General features: G+C 39.7%; 1 protein-coding gene across 1 annotated transcript in view; it reads left to right on the top strand.

Annotated features, from left to right (window-relative positions):
* Positions 1-14,474, top strand: part of LOC131354215 (uncharacterized) — a 28,415-nt gene extending 13,941 nt beyond the window's left edge. Inside the window, exons 12-23 of the mRNA XM_058391591.1 lie at positions 2,895-2,995; positions 3,085-3,400; positions 3,528-3,730; positions 3,981-4,117; positions 7,868-7,914; positions 9,291-9,358; positions 9,486-9,703; positions 12,141-12,397; positions 12,577-12,687; positions 12,771-12,915; positions 13,149-13,187; positions 13,441-14,474. Coding sequence (XP_058247574.1) covers positions 2,895-2,995; positions 3,085-3,400; positions 3,528-3,730; positions 3,981-4,117; positions 7,868-7,914; positions 9,291-9,358; positions 9,486-9,703; positions 12,141-12,397; positions 12,577-12,687; positions 12,771-12,915; positions 13,149-13,187; positions 13,441-13,706 — 1,908 coding nt within the window. The 3' untranslated portion in view covers positions 13,707-14,474. The remainder of the gene's footprint in view (positions 1-2,894; positions 2,996-3,084; positions 3,401-3,527; positions 3,731-3,980; positions 4,118-7,867; positions 7,915-9,290; positions 9,359-9,485; positions 9,704-12,140; positions 12,398-12,576; positions 12,688-12,770; positions 12,916-13,148; positions 13,188-13,440) is intronic.
* The last annotated feature ends 1,832 nt before the right edge of the window (positions 14,475-16,306 follow it).

Consider the following 16,306-nt stretch of genomic DNA (forward strand, 5'->3'; position numbering starts at 1 on the left):
GGGCCTCGGTGGAAATACAGACTTTCTCCATGCAGCCAACGAAGGGGAGAGATAGCCTGCAAGCTCTTCAACATCGCCACATACCCATGTTCATCACGGCCCACAATGGCTGAATAGTCAGCAGTGGATGAGGACAACAAACAGGTATAATAAGGACTATTCCACAACCTCGACACCTCAGTGTGGAGGTCTGGGGGGAAAAAGGGAGACGCCTGAATGGAGGTGGAAGGCGGTGTGAAGTTAGTCAGAGATTATCAAGCTCACAGAGGACAACACTAACCTTTCATCATGGCAATCTAAGCTAAGCTTAGCAACAGCATGTGTGATCACCTCCAGGAGCTTTTTGAACACCACAGAATGCAATGGGATGCAGGACTCAAGCTACGCTGCGCAAGTGCTTGGCTGGAAATACAAGAAAGTGGCATACCACTCATCATTGCCCACATCATGCTCCTCATGAGACAATAATAATTCCTCATTCAGGTCAGAAGAAATCGCAAAGCGAGCTCCCAGAGCCGAAACAGGGAAGTCCGAGTCAGAAGAGAGGGCCTCCACTAACTCGACCTGCAAGACCCATGATCTAATTTGATGCGGGACCAGAGTCACAAGGCGCAGGTGCTTGGCTGGAAAAAAACAACCAAGCGAGAGCAGAGTTTATGGAGATGAAAAGTTTCATAGTGCACACAGCCTGCTCCTATCGAGAGCCGGCCATGCACACTCCACTATCAAACAAACAACGCAGAAAAAGTATGAGTCATACCGTAATGTAGCGGGGCATGGATGCATGCACTTTCTGAACTTGCTCGCTATTTTTCCTAATCTTTTATATATATATATATATATAAATAAGAATATATATATATAATAGAGAATATATAAGAATATATATATATATATATATATATATATATATATATATATATATATATATATATATATATATATATATATATTCTTTTTTCCCTAGTCTAGACAGACAGTCTAACCCTAAACAATTCACACAAACATACACAGAGCGCTTCCTGAAGACAAAGAAGCTGGAGTAATGTGACGTAGATGCCCTTTTGTCGTCTTACTGGCGCGCTCAGCTTCGTCACATGACCTACCCGAGCCAGTAAATCGGAGTGATTTCACACAAAACTTCAGACACATCTTCCACATAGAAGCGTTTCCATAGCGTCAGTCACAATGCAGCGTCAAATTCCCTCGAAAAGGAACTCCTTTTCTGTATTCATCTTTAGCCATTGCAGTTTTTGAGATGTATGAGATCGGTATGATAAGCTGAGGAAACAATTAATCCCTACCATCCACCAAATTATGTCTGGTCGTAGGAGTAATTGTGTGGGTTGCTGGAAATTGTTTTTACACAGTGAACCCCAGGATTCCTTTCTTTAAACAAGTCAAGCGTCACTGTTCAGTTGAACAGGATGATGTTTGCTGAAGAAAGGGTACACATTAAAATAAGCATTTTGAATGCAGTTGGTCATTGATCCTGAGCTGTTCAAAGTTGTAAGAAAATGGTTTACAAAAAGCCCTGACCTGAATCCCATAGAAAAAGTATGGGTGAGCAAGGAGGCCGACAAACCTGACAGATATACCCCAGTTCTGTCATAAGGAATGAGCAAAGATAAGCTTATGGAAGGCTACTCTAAATGTTTGAATCAAGCAATGAAAAGGCAATTCGATCAGATTCTAACTATATGTAAAAACATACTAGAGTCTCCAAAAATGTGATATAGTAAATAAATAATTTTAAATGATGGAAACCATATGGATACCCAAATTGACTTCAGGCAGTAAAATAAATGAAATATGTGGAGTTATGAAAAACTGTGGACAAATGTATCTTGCACCCTTTCTTTAGCAAAACCAGGATGTTGTTTTGCTGAAGAAAGGGTGCACATTAATATAAGCATTTTGAAGCTATACAATTATATATAATTCTATGTATATAATTAGACTGTGAAATATGCAAATAAGTTTAATCATTTAACAGAACTGACAAGGTGTTCATCTAGAAGGTGTCAGAAAAAAGGAAGGTAAAATATAGTATACAAAATTACATGCAATGCATCAACATAAATAGGTGTTAATGGTATTTTCAGATTCATAATCATAGACAGCTTGGGACCCAATTTTATATAATTATTAGGGCTGGGCAAGTTAACGCGTTATTATCGCGTTAACTCATTAATTAATTAACGCCGACAATTATTTTATCGCGCATTAACGCAGTTTTTATTATTTTGTAAATTATTTTAAAAGTCTGTTGCTCACTGGCTCTGAATACACATACAAACAAACTAAGGGTGACGGGAGGGGTGGGATCTTGATCCGTATTGGCTTGGGATAAACGTCCTCACGCGTCTCAACCAATGAGAGCATTTGGGATGACCGTAAGACTGCGGCGGCGCTCACAGGAACCAGCGGATAAACAAACATGGAGAAAGGCAACGAACTTCTACATGGACAGTTTCATTTTTAACTTCTTCCAGACGGCAGATAGATAGATAGATAGATAGAAAGAAATAAAGAAATAAAGATAGATAAATAGATAGATAGATAGATAGATAGATAGATAGATGGTTAGGCAGAGATAGATAGATAGATAGATAGATAGATAGATAGATAGATAGATAGATAGATAGATAGATAGATAGATAGATGGTTAGGCAGAGATAGATAGATAGATAGATAGATAGATAGATAGATAGATAGATAGATAGATAGATAGATAGATAGATAGGCTACCTATTCAATTTTGAGTATAACAATGCGATTAATCGCAGAGAAATCGCGATTAAAAATTTTAATTGTTGCCCAGCTCTAATAATTATATATACATAGTTTTCAATCTGTCTCCATCTTTCATTCACATGTGCTTTTTTTTCAAGAGCCTTGTGAATCCAAGGTCATCCATGCCAGTGACACCCAGACCTTCTAATGATGCTTCTGTTGTCATTCTGGACAAATCTCTCTCTACTACTCCTAAAAGGTACTGTAGTCACTCCTTCTGTCTCATGGTTCTTCACGATAACATGACATTATAAGTGCCTGAATTATTTTATTTCACATTTATTTCAGGAAGAAGAAAGCCCTGGACCTGAGTCAAGAGAAATCAGAGAAAAAAGCTAGAAGAAAATGTTTTGACAATTACATTCCAGAATTTCCTGCCTTGATCAGTAGTAATCCTGATACAGCAGACTGGAAGGACTTTAAACCAGCACTGAATGATAATAGTGATGTATTTTCCCTGAGCTTGAGTGATGAACAGAGCTTTAAATCGACAGATTCTGTTTTTGTGGACCAGCAAAATGTCAAAGTGCTGTACCTGCAGGTCATGGAGACAACGAGGCAGCTCCAAGATAAGCTGAGAGAACTAAAAAAAGGGCTGACAGAGGTGAGTGTCTAAATTTGCTGCATTTTATATTGTGTGTTCTAACTAAATGAATTAAGTTTAAATATAAATACAATTGTTGTGATGTTTTATGTCTTATTATTGTAAATCTTATCTTGTCTGTCCAAAGATGGATAGTCTAGAATATGAGAAATTGACAAACTGCTGTGAGAGCCTGCAGAAAGATTTAGAAGAAATTAAGAGAGAAATTGAAAAGGTAAAGGTAACTGATGAAGATTATGCAGCACCTCTAAAAGAAGCCTCCAACCCAGGAAGAGAAAAAGATTCACAGTTTCGGACATGGAAGGATGAGACACAGGACATATCAGAAAGGTCAGTGAGGATACAGAGATAATAACATGCAGTCACCGTAAAAGCTCTGTTTTTGAAATATAGTTTGAAAGTTACAAAATTCAGGCATGATCAGCTTAATATTTTATAGGATTATATAGTTTGTACAGTTTATGCATAATACTCTAGATAACATACTATAGATTTTCTGGCAAGTAAGACAAAAGTCATAGTTCTGACCTGCACAATTACTCAAATGGAGTCACTTATACAGTGCTTCTTTTCTTTTTAGCCTCAGGTTTGAAGAACTCAGACAAAGAATGGCACGTCTCTTGGTCACCTTTGTTCCAGCTCTGGACCTTGAAAAGGTCATCAATCAGATTCTCAGTCATGATATAGATGAGATCTCCACTACAGATTTATCACTTGGTTGGTTAATTGAATTAATTATTTTTAATTTATTCTACTGATTTAAATGTTTTTCTCAGTGCATTGAAGTACAAAATCGACCAATACATTTTCTGGTTCAATTAGAATTGGTATTTAAACAGTCCTCTTCATCATGCTGCTCACATTTTGACATCATGAGACCAAGACGACACCTAACTATTGATCAACAGTACCTCGCCATTGCGAGGCTTCAAACAGGATGTTCTCAGAGGGAAGTTGCCACTAAGCTTAGAGTGTCACAGAGTGTCATCAGCAGGTTGCGACAGATACAGAGAGACTGGAAGAGTCACAGAAAGGCATAGAAGTGGATGTCCTTTGGCCACATCTCATGTTGATGATCGCTTCATTGTGAACAGTGCCCTGTGGAACCGGATGATCAATGCTACTCAACTTCAGGCACATTTAAGGGAGGTGAGAGGCACCCAAGTGTCATGTCAGACCATTTGAAACCGTTTACATCAGCATGGTCTGCGTGCTAGACGACCTGCAAGGGTACCTGACCACACCACCAGGCACAGGCGTCGGGCCAGGGAGCATTTATGCTGGACGAGGGACCAGTGGGCCTCAGTGCTGTTCTCTGATGAAAGTCGATTCACGTTGAGCAGAAATGATGGCCGCCAACGATGTTGGAGACATCAAGGAGAGCGCTATGCATCAGCCACTGTTGTCACCAGACGAGCCTTTGTTGGTGGTGGTGTTACAGTCTGGGCAGATGTGTCTACTCAATACAGAACTGCCCTGCATCTTGTGACAAGCCAATACTACCTGAATAACATCATTAATCCAGTCATTGTGCCCCTGCATGAACAACACAGGCCTAATTTCATCTTCATGGACGACAATGCTCCAGCTCATCGAGGTCGCATCATTAGTGAACAGCTGCTGGAGGCTGGGGTACCTCAAATGGAGTGGCCTGCACTTTCTCCAGACCTGAATCCCATAGAAAACCTATGGGATCAGCTGAGACGCCATGTAGAGGCTCATAACCCTACACCCCAGAACCTCAATGACCTGAGGGCCGCCCTTCAAGAAGAGTGGAATGCCATGCCTCAGCAGACAATAAGTCAACTCGTGAACAGCATGAGACGTCGTTGTCAAGCTGTAATTGATGGTCAAGGGCACATGACAAATTATTGAGACACTGACATTTTTTGTTGTGGTATACCCACCACTGTTGTTGGCTTTTGTTTAAGTAAATTGTTTGAGATGAGGAAATCACCATTGCATGCTTCTACTTAAATGCCCTACTTTCATGATATAATAGCACTGTAGCGTGAACTTTTTATATTTTTCATAAATTTCACCCAAAAGCCAAATACCCTTAACTTTTTGTGAGTAGTGTATATATAATTTAGTTTGTGCGGTTCTCTGCCTCTGAATACTGCAATTATCCAATCAAAGAACAGGAAATTGCTGACGTAATCGTATGACTGCTAGATGGCCCCAGTGAACTCAAAATTGGATTGGTTAATGTAATAGATTCATTGCTACTTGTTTTAAGCTACGGGCTTCTGAAGGCCTTAAGGCAGATTTCTTTCACCCTGGCAACACATGATGTCAGCCACTGGCTGAAATATAATTGGATAAATACTCTTATCATAAATGTACACTACTGGAAGCAGTACAACCAAGAGAAAAGCTATGAAATGTAGAGAATAGACTATTGGGAATAATTTACTCCACATTCATGGAAAAACATATTAAATATATTAACATGTAAGTCAGTGATTCAGATCACTGCTGTTTAGGCCAGCAGAGAAGGCCTTTCTAGCCCTGACGGCCCACCACATAATATGTGTATGTGTATATATACACACACATACATACAGTATCTCACAAAAGTGAGTACACCCCTCACATTTTTGTAAATATTTTATTATATCTTTTCATGTGACAACACTGAAGAAATGCCACTCTGCCACAATGTAAAGTAGTGAGTGTACAGCCTGTATAACAGTGTAAATTTGCTGTCCCCTCAAAATAACTTCACACAGCCATTAATGTCTAAACTGTTGGCAACAAAAGTGAGTACACCCCTAAGTGGAAATGTCCAAATTGGGCCCAATTAGCCATTTACCCTCCCCGGTGTCATGTCACTTGTTAGTGTTGCAGGCAGGTGTGATAAATTTGGTGTTATCGCTCTCACACTCTCGCATACTGGTCACTGGAAGTTCAACATGGCACCTCATGGCAAAGAACTCTCTGAGGATCTGAAAAAAGAATTGTTGCTCCACATAAAGATGGCCTAGGCCAGGGGTGTCCAGTCTTATCCGCAAAGGGCCGGTGTGGATGCAGGTTTTCATTCCAACTGAGCAGAAGCCACACCTGAGTCCACTGAAAGCCAAGATCAGTTGATTAGCCAATTGGACACCCCTAGCCTAGGCTATAAGAAGACTGCCAAGACCCTGAAACTGAGCTGCAGCATGGTGGGCAAGACCATACAGCGGTTTTACAGGACAGGTTCCACTGAGAACAGGCCTCGCCATGGTCTACCAAAGAAGTTTAGTGGACCTGCTCAGCGTCATATCCGGAGGTTGTCTTTGGGAAATAGACGTATGAGTGCTGCCAGCATTGCTGCAGAGGTTGAAGGGGTGGGGGGTCAGCCTGTCAGTGCTCAGACCATACGCCACACACTGCATCAAATTGGCCTGCATGACTGTCGTCCCAGAAGGAAGCCTCTACTAAAGATGATGCACAAGAAAGCCCGCATACAGTTTGCTGAAGACAGGCAGACTAATGACATGGATTACTGGAACCATGTCCTGTGGTTTGATGAGACCAAGATAAACTTATTTGGTTCAGATGGTGTCAAGCGTGTGTGGCGGCAACCAAGTGAGGAGTACAAAGACTAGTGTGTCTTGCCTACAGTCAAGCATGGTGGTGGGAGTGTCATGGTCTGGGCCTGCATGAGTGCTACCGGCACTGGGGAGATACAGTTCATTGAGGGAACCATGAATGCCAACATGTACTGTGACATACTGAAGCAGAGCATGATCCCATCCCTTCAGAGACTGGGCCGCAGGGCAGTGTTCCAACATAACAACCCCAAACACACCTCCAAGACGACCACTGCCTTGGTGATGGACTGGCCAAACATGTCTCCAGACCTAAACCCTATTGTGCATCTGTGGGGCATCCTCAAATGGAAGGTGGGGGAGTGCAAGGTCTCTAACATCCACCAGCTCTGTGATGTCATCATGGAGGAGTGGAAGAGGACTCCATTGGCAACCTGTGAAGCTCTGGTGAACTCCATCACCACATTTTGTGGTGGCCACACAAAATATTGACACTTTGGGCCCAATTTGGACATTTCCACTTAGGGGTGTAGTCACTTTTGCTGCCAACGTTTTAGACATTAATGTCTGTGTTGAGTTATTTTGAGGGGACAGCAAATTTACACTGTTATACAGGCTGTACACTCACTACTTTACATTGTAGCAGAGTGTCATTTCTTCAGTGTTGTCACATGAAAAGATATAATAAAAAATTTACAAAAATGTGAGGGGTGTACTCACTTTTGTGAGATACTGTATATACAAGCTGCTGCTTGAGGGTCAGAGGGATTGGGATGATTCTGGGTTTCTGGCAAAGATGTAAAGATGCATGTACCTAAACCCTCGCATACACACGAAGAACATGTGCAACTCCACACAGAGAGTAAACAAAGCTCATGATTAATTATAGTTCTGTTTTGTTTCTCTTTGCATGTGGCTTTTATCGAATGTGAAGGAAAAGGCAGTTGCACAATACCTACACAGCACTCTAACACCAAATATGTAAGTCTCCCAGTTTTAATTATTCAATAGTATCAGAATTTTGAAAAAATAATATTGCTTGGTATTTTGTTTTAGAATCTAAACGTAATGCAATTTTTATATACAACTAAAGCCGGTTTACAAAAAGCCCTGACCTGAATCCCATAGAAAAAGTATGGGTGAGCAAGGAGGCCTACAAACCTGACAGATATACACCAGTTCTGTCATAAGGAATGAGCAAAGATAAGCTTATGGAAGGCTACTCTAAATGTTTGAATCAAGCAATGAAAAGGCAATTCGATCAGATTCTAACTACAGTAGGACCTTGATTCACGAACACAATTCGTTCCTAAACTTTGTTTGTGTTCCAAAATGTTCCCTAAAGTGACCTAAATTTCCCCTTAAGGTTTAATGGGAATACGATTAATTTGTTCATGACCCCTCCGAACCATTATAAATTACGTATTTTGTTTTATTTTACACAGATAATATTAAACAAAGTGCGACCTTAATATATCTAATAATATAATTTATAATAGTAAACTAAAGCTAAAAAAACATTTAAAATGTGAACACTTACATTGGCTGACACGACTTTTGGCTTGACAGACGAGAAAAGAGGAGGGTGGGTGGGGAGGAGGTTATTGCGCAGACGGAGAGCCCCCCGTATCCAGGTCGGGGAAATCTCGTTCCGGAGAGTCATCTCTTCTGGGTTTTTTTTTGCACTTTTAATAACAAACTTATCCAATGTCTGTTGCCTTTTCCTTCCTAGCATAACTGTTCTAAAATGATTCATTAAATTTTCATTGACCATGTTCACGATCACTCCACTTTTCCATTACTCAAGACCGAAATCAAAAACAGACTAAGCGTGGGTGGAAGTGTGTGGGAAGTGCGTGGGAGATGTACAGTACCCTACAATAACAAGATGGCGGCCCCCATAGCGGCTCGGATGCACCCACGTGAGATGAGCGATTGCCCGCATTTTTCAAATTTTGGCCATCAGACCATGTTCGTGAATCAAAAATGAGTTTGTGAATCAAACAGCATTTTTATATATATTTTTGTTCGTGAATCAATTTGTTCGTGGGTTAATGTGTTCATGAATCAAGGTCCTACTGTATATGTAAATATTTGAGTCACTACAAACATGATATAGTAAATAAATCATTTTAAATGATAGAAAGCATATGGATACCCAAATTTACTTCATGCATTAAAGTAAATGAAATATGCAGAGTTATGAAAAACTGAGGACAAATGTATCTTTAGTGTCTAGGTGTATGTAATCTCAACATATTTGAGCCCCACATATTTCAGCCCACTTAATTTAAGTGTGTGTTTATGCAATATCCTTATAAATAGATGCTGCATTGTACTTTTCCTCTTTTTATCAGCACACAGAAGCCACAGATGTATTCACCCCTGAATTACTTCAACACTGTGCTGACAGTGGTGCATACAGGTACCATATGGGTATATTTTATTGTATCCTAAACAATAAGGAAGTTATTTGTTGACTTTACTCTTGCATGTTTTTTTTGTAACATTACAAAATAAAAACACAGTCCTTTATGTGTTTTGTTCTGCAGGTTTCTGTGCTCTCATGCTGGTGTGTTTTCTTGTAAACTGACCAACATTTCGTTTGACATGAAAAGGAGTGGGGAAGTGCTGTACACAGTAGAGTCCTGGGATAACAGTCAGTTGCAGGGCATGGGCCAGTTCAAGCCTGCCGGACCCCTGTATAACATTGACTGCTCTGAAGATTCAATTCTTTATCTGCACCTTCCACACTGTGAGATACACACCGGTAAGTTAATTTTGGGTTATAATGTTATGATTATACTTAACCTAATAAAAGAGAAATACAGAGTTATGTGTGAGAATGAACATAAGAGTGCTACAGTAATATAACTCAAACATTTGTTGCATTCTCACAAAAAGTGGGAAGGCAGTTTTTTTTTTCTCTTTTTACCTATTCATGTTTAAAAATGGTGTACATAGATCAGCCATAACATTAAAACCACTGGCACTTTAAGTGAATAACATTGTGCAGCAAGCTCTGATGATTCAGGAAAGAGGAAACTGGATGCAGGCATAAAGATCACATTAAGATCTTTTATTTTTTTTATGCTTTTCAGTGCACATGCTACACACACACTAACAGCTCTTTGTGTTCCTCTCCCTTGGCTCCATTCTCTCCCCCTTTCATCCATGTCTCAGCTCACTGCCACAGGGAACAGTCATTACTACAATTCAACAAGTGTGTGATTGATTGTTAAAACTCACTTCTCTTGGCACTGCCACAGACCCCCACCACCAAAAGCTATTGGAGCGGTGCATGGTCCAAACAGAGAGGGAATGGTCCAAACAGAAAGGCCTGTCTCAGCAGGTAGTAGAGGAGGGTGAGGACCAGCCAATTAATGACACTCCAGACACTCCTTCTCTGCCATGCTGAATTAGCTCTCTCACACCCAGAGCTTGTGATTGATGTACAGCACGGGTTCTCCGGTCCCTCACTGGCCCCCAGCCTCTTGTCTGATGCATCTGTCTGTCACAGAAAGGTTAAGATGGTGCACCACAGACTGCATCTTTTATCTCTATGAAAGACTGTTGGGATGATCTGGCAGTACAATTTTAGTGAAATCAGTCAGTGGACTTGGGACTAATGAATAATTAGGCATGGCCACTGGGGCTGCCCCTGGAATAGCCTCTTGTTAGACCAGGCTCTGGTGCAGCTGCCAGTCCTCTGCCTGGGCCTGGAAGTGCTGCTTCTGTTCCATCCACAACTCCAAAATTGCCTGCTTTAGTGAATTTAGTGAATTAGTGAATTTAGTGAATCACGGCCTTAATAACTTCAGCACCAGTGTAGCGAGTTCTGACAGTTCGTGAAAGAGGAAACTGGAGCCAGGCCGAAACAAACACACACACACACACAGCTTTCGGCTCCCATGTCTCCCTCTTTTTTTCCTGCTGCAGCTCACTATAACAGAGAATAGTCATTAGTACACTTTCGGCACAGGTGTGTGATCCTTAGCACTATCCCCAGCTCCACCCTCCATTCACAAACTAGCATTCAACCACTCCCTTGCTTCCACACACCTTGTTAAAATGGCACCTGTCAAGGAGAGGTACTTTATATTACACAGCAAATATCAAATTGTAGTGGCTAGACGACTGTCAGAATATCTCTAAAACTGCTCCCAAGGCTCAATATTGAGTGCCTAGAAGAGCTACTATTGAACTAATTGCTGAGAAGGTTAATTCTGGGAATAATAGAAAGGTCTCAGTGCATCAAAGCGTGCATAGCTGCAGACTGGTCAGAGTGCCTATGCTACCCCCTGTCCTCCTCTGAAATTGGTTACAATGGGCCTGTGAGCATCAAAACTGGACCATAGAGCAATGGAAGAGGTTTGATCTGAGAAATGCACACATACAGGAAATGTTTGAAAGGTAGTGTTCATAATGTTGACTTGGCCTTGAAATTCCCCAGATCTCAATTTGTTCAAGCATCTGTGGGATGTTCTGGAAAAACAAATCTGATCAGTGGTGGCTTCATCTTGCAACTTACAGGTCTTAAAGGATCTGCTGCTAATGTTTTGGAGCCATATACCATAGCACACACTCTGAGGTACTCAGTCCATGCCTCAGTGGATCTGAGCTGCTTTGGAGACACAAGGGGAGCTACAAATATTTCGCAGGCAATTTTAATGCTATGTCTGTCTGTGTATATGTGGTTGTTAAGTAATTAATGCACAATATTGTAAAATATGATCCGAATGATCTAAAAAGTTATGACCATTAATTTGCCTAATAGGCTGTTGGTTCTCTGCATGCTTCCAAAACAGTTTCACTCCACTGAGCCATTACTTTAGCAGCAGATCCTTTAAGCTGTGAAATGGAGTTGGCATAGTTATCCAGCACATACAAGCTGAATCGGAATGAAATCTGGGTATTGGTAGGCAATGTATGCAATATACATTATTCTGCTGAAAAAGACCATGGCCATCTCCAAAATCCTATTTCCATTAAGTAGTCTACCTGGTCCACAACCTGGTGTAGATAAATGGCATGTGTAGAAATGATATCTGCATTCACTTCCTGTTATCTGTGTCATTGTTATGAGATACACTATTCACTAGTCTGTCTGTGGTCATATTGTATTGGTTCAATAGTGTATCTAATGACACTTTAGAACATAATAATTGAAAAAATAACTTGTTTTCCTTCTCGGGCTTATGCTTCAGATAAAAATAAGCTTGAACTGGCTGTGGCACATTTCAGTGAGGATAATGTGGAGATCATTCAGCCCCTGAATATAACAAGCACACATGTGATCTTTGAAGTTCACGGTCTCTCCATCTTTGGCCTGTTAAAAAAATGGATCTTCTCGGAAAACCCCATCAGTGCCCAAGTCCTTCTGTTCTACAAAGAAATTATTGGAAACGAAAGGCGGAGAAAACTACACATTCATTTGTTGCCAGGAAATGTGCCAGTTGATAAGGTAATCAACTAATCTGCTTCAATTAACTTTTTACATTTTAGTATTTTATTTTGTTGTTGCTGAAAAATCATGAAATTTCAAAAAGCATTTCTGCTTCAGATGAACACAATTTTTTCTCTTTTTTAATTTTAAAATCAACTTTCCTGTTTTTCTTAAATATTCTTCACTTGACCATGTAGGTACAGGAACAACATCAGTGCAACACATACATTCAGTGCAGCTCCATATGTATACTGACCCCTGGTAAAAAATACAGACCACACTGTGAGCCTTATGTATCCCAGCCAAAGGTAAACCACAATTCCTTTTGCAGAGAAATAACATATATTGATACATTGAAGTAGTGTGTTTAGCTATCTTTTGGTTTTCTTAGGTTGAGAGATTTGGTTGTGACTTTGGCCCTAACTATCACCCCACATTTGAGGTGATCCTTAATGCTGAGGTTGAAAACCTCACATTGGGTCTCTTGGATGAAACTGACCAGGAGGTGTGGGAACCTCGTCAGGTCTTTCTTACAGGTAGCCAAAAGTTCCTTTTAGTATTCTAAATTGACAGAAAGCATTGGCATAGCTTTCAGTCTGTCATAGCAAATCCAAAACAGTACCACAAACAAATGATTATAAAATAATGGGATGCTTGTACACATGTAGTAGGTTGACTTTACTATAATATAGTTTGAGGCCTCATTATACTTTCTTTGTACAGTAATATATCATTGCACTGAATGTTGTTTTCTGTCTTATTATCTCAGATGAGAGTAGAGAAGAAGTTCCAGTAGAAATGAATGAAGGTAAAACTTGCAGACTGAAATTTGTGCTCTTTTTCAGTAGATAAATGTGTGCATTGCAAGATTATATTTATATTTTGCTTCACTGATCACTACTTATTCAGATATGAAAGATGTTCTGATCTTGGAACATTCTTGTGTCACATAACACTTAAGAATATTTTTTACTTATTAAATTAAATGTACTAATGATGAATTCTGTTCAAAAATTCCTGCAGTGTACATTATTATAATTTAATATTTATATCTATTTTAGGTGCCGCATTTGTAGATAAACACAGAGACACACTCATCCAGAGAGATTTACCAGTATTGGAAATCGCAGACACTCTACTGACCAAGAAACACATCACACGTGAAATGAATAATGAGATCAATGAGGCAACAACAACACAGAACAAAATGAGGATACTGTACAGACATCTTAACTCAAGAGCTGCGAAAGCAGAATTCTATAAGATCCTTAAGGAGAAGCAGCCTGACGTAGTGGATGAGCTGAATCTTAGATCAAATAATGCATAGATGATCCTCAGAGGAGACTTTTACACACCATGAAATGTGAATTAAAGTTAAGATCCAAGCACATGCTCATTTCATGGATGAACGTTTGGTGGAAGAATTCAAAAGAACACAAGCAAATATTTATTGATTTCTACAATTAAGTTAGACCCATGGCACACCATCTACATTTTATACCATTTTATATAAATATATATATAATCGAAACATTTTTGCAAAACCTTTCCTTGAATTGGTGCTTTGTATTTTGTACTTTTTGTAATATATATGGCATTTATGAACATTTAACTGATATATACATCTACAGTAAGTCTAGATAAAAAGACATCTGTAAAGCCTAAATGAAATATCTGCAGTTTATTATAAAATTATATATTTTTAATCTATGTCTGTAATATTTTACTCAAGCAGTGGTTCCACAGTTTCTTTTCAATAGCACTGTTACAATAAATATTCAATACTCTTCAGGGCTTTTTTTTTTATAGTAAGTGGTGTCAGGCATTAAAATAACGACTTTAGGGACGGGGTAAGCAAGAATAACACGTTTTGTAAGAGCATTTTTATGTAATATTGTTTAATAATAAACGCAAATGAACACAAACAATATGCAACTTTAGAAAATTTCATTCAGTCTTTTGTCTGACTCCTCCCATCATTTCAGAGTCCTGCTACTAAAAAAGGAGTTCATTAAATTCATTACAATTTCTCTCACACACAGGTATACCATGCAATATTATCTCTTTTACAGCTTGTGTGTGAATCAGTGCAGTGTAGATCCTTTTATTATTATTTTATAATATTATTATTTTTTATTGATGTCGCGCTCAAGGGCTGTAAGGTATTTTAGTCACGTGGTGTGTGTGTGTATAGGTGTGTGTTTTAGTCACGTGGTGTGTGTGTGTATAGGTGTGTGTTTTAGTCACGTGGTGTGTGTGTGTATAGGTGTGTATTTTAGTCACGTGGTGTGTGTGTGTATAGGTGTGTGTTTTAGTCACGTGGTGTGTGTGTGTATAGGTGTGTATTTTAGTCACGTGGTGTGTGTGTGTACAGGTGTGTATTTTAGTCACGTGGTGTGTGTGTGTGTATAGGTGTGTATTTTAGTCACGTGGTGTGTGTGTATAGGTGTGTATTTTAGTCACGTGGTGTGTGTGTGTATAGGTGTGTATTTTAGTCACGTGGTGTGTGTGTGTACAGGTGTGTATTTTAGTCACGTGGTGTGTGTGTGTGTATAGGTGTGTATTTTAGTCACGTGGTGTGTGTGTGTATAGGTGTGTATTTTAGTCACGTGGTGTGTGAGTGTGTATAGGTGTGTATTTTAGTCACGTGGTGTGTGTGTGTATAGGTGTGTATTTTAGTCACGTGGTGTGTGTGTGTATAGGTGTGTGTTTTAGTCATGTGGTGTGTGTGTGTGTGTATAGGTGTGTATTTTAGTCACGTGGTGTGTGTGTGTATAGGTGTGTATTTTAGTCACGTGGTGTGTAAGTGTGTATAGGTGTGTATTTTAGTCACGTGGTGTGTGTGTGTATAGGTGTGTGTTTTAGTCACGTGGTGTGTGTGTGTATAGGTGTGTATTTTAGTCACGTGGTGTGTAAGTGTGTATAGGTGTGTATTTTAGTCACGTGGTGTGTGTGTGTATAGGTGTGTGTTTTAGTCACGTGGTGTGTGTGTGTATAGGTGTGTGTTTTAGTCACGTGGTGTGTGTGTGTATAGGTGTGTATTTTAGTCACATGGTGTGTGTGTGTTTTAGTCATGTGGTGTGTGTGTGTATAGGTGTGTATTTTAGTCATGTGGTGTGTGTGTGTATAGGTGTGTATTTTAGTCACGTGGTGTGTTTGTGTATAGGTGTGTATTTTAGTCACGTGGTGTGTGAGTGTATAGGTGTGTATTTTAGTCACGTGGTGTGTGAGTGTGTATAGGTGTGTTTTAGTCATGTGGTGTGTGTGTGTATAGGTGTGTATTTTAGTCACGTGGTGTGTGTGTATAGGTGTGTATTTTAGTCACGTGGTGTGTTTGTGTATAGGTGTGTATTTTAGTCACGTGGTGTGTGAGTGTATAGGTGTGTATTTTAGTCACGTGGTGTGTGTGTGTATAGGTGTGTATTTTAGTCATGTGGTGTGTGTGTGTATAGGTGTGTATTTTAGTCTCGTGGTGTGTGAGTGTGTATAGGTGTGTATTTTAGTCACGTGGTGTGTGTGTGTATAGGTGTGTATTTTAGTCACGTGGTGTGTGTGTGTATAGGTGTGTATTTTAGTCACGTGGTGTGTGAGTGTGTATAGGTGTGTATTTTAGTCACGTGGTGTGTGAGTGTGTATAGGTGTGTATTTTAGTCACGTGGTGTGTGTGTATAGGTGTGTATTTTAGTCACGTGGTGTGTGTGTGTATAGGTGTGTATTTTAGTCACGTGGTGTGTGAGTGTGTATAGGTGTGTATTTTAGTCACGTGGTGTGTGTGTTTGTATAGGTGTGTATTTTAGTCACGTGGTGTGTGAGTGTGTATAGGTGTGTATTTTAGTCACGTGGTGTGTGTGTATAGGTGTGTGTTTTAGTCACGTGGTGTGTGAGTGTATAGGTGTGTATTTTAGTCACATGGTGTGTGTGTGTATA

Source organism: Hemibagrus wyckioides, linkage group LG06 (assembly GCF_019097595.1).
Source record: "Hemibagrus wyckioides isolate EC202008001 linkage group LG06, SWU_Hwy_1.0, whole genome shotgun sequence".
Lineage (NCBI taxonomy): Eukaryota > Metazoa > Chordata > Actinopteri > Siluriformes > Bagridae > Hemibagrus > Hemibagrus wyckioides.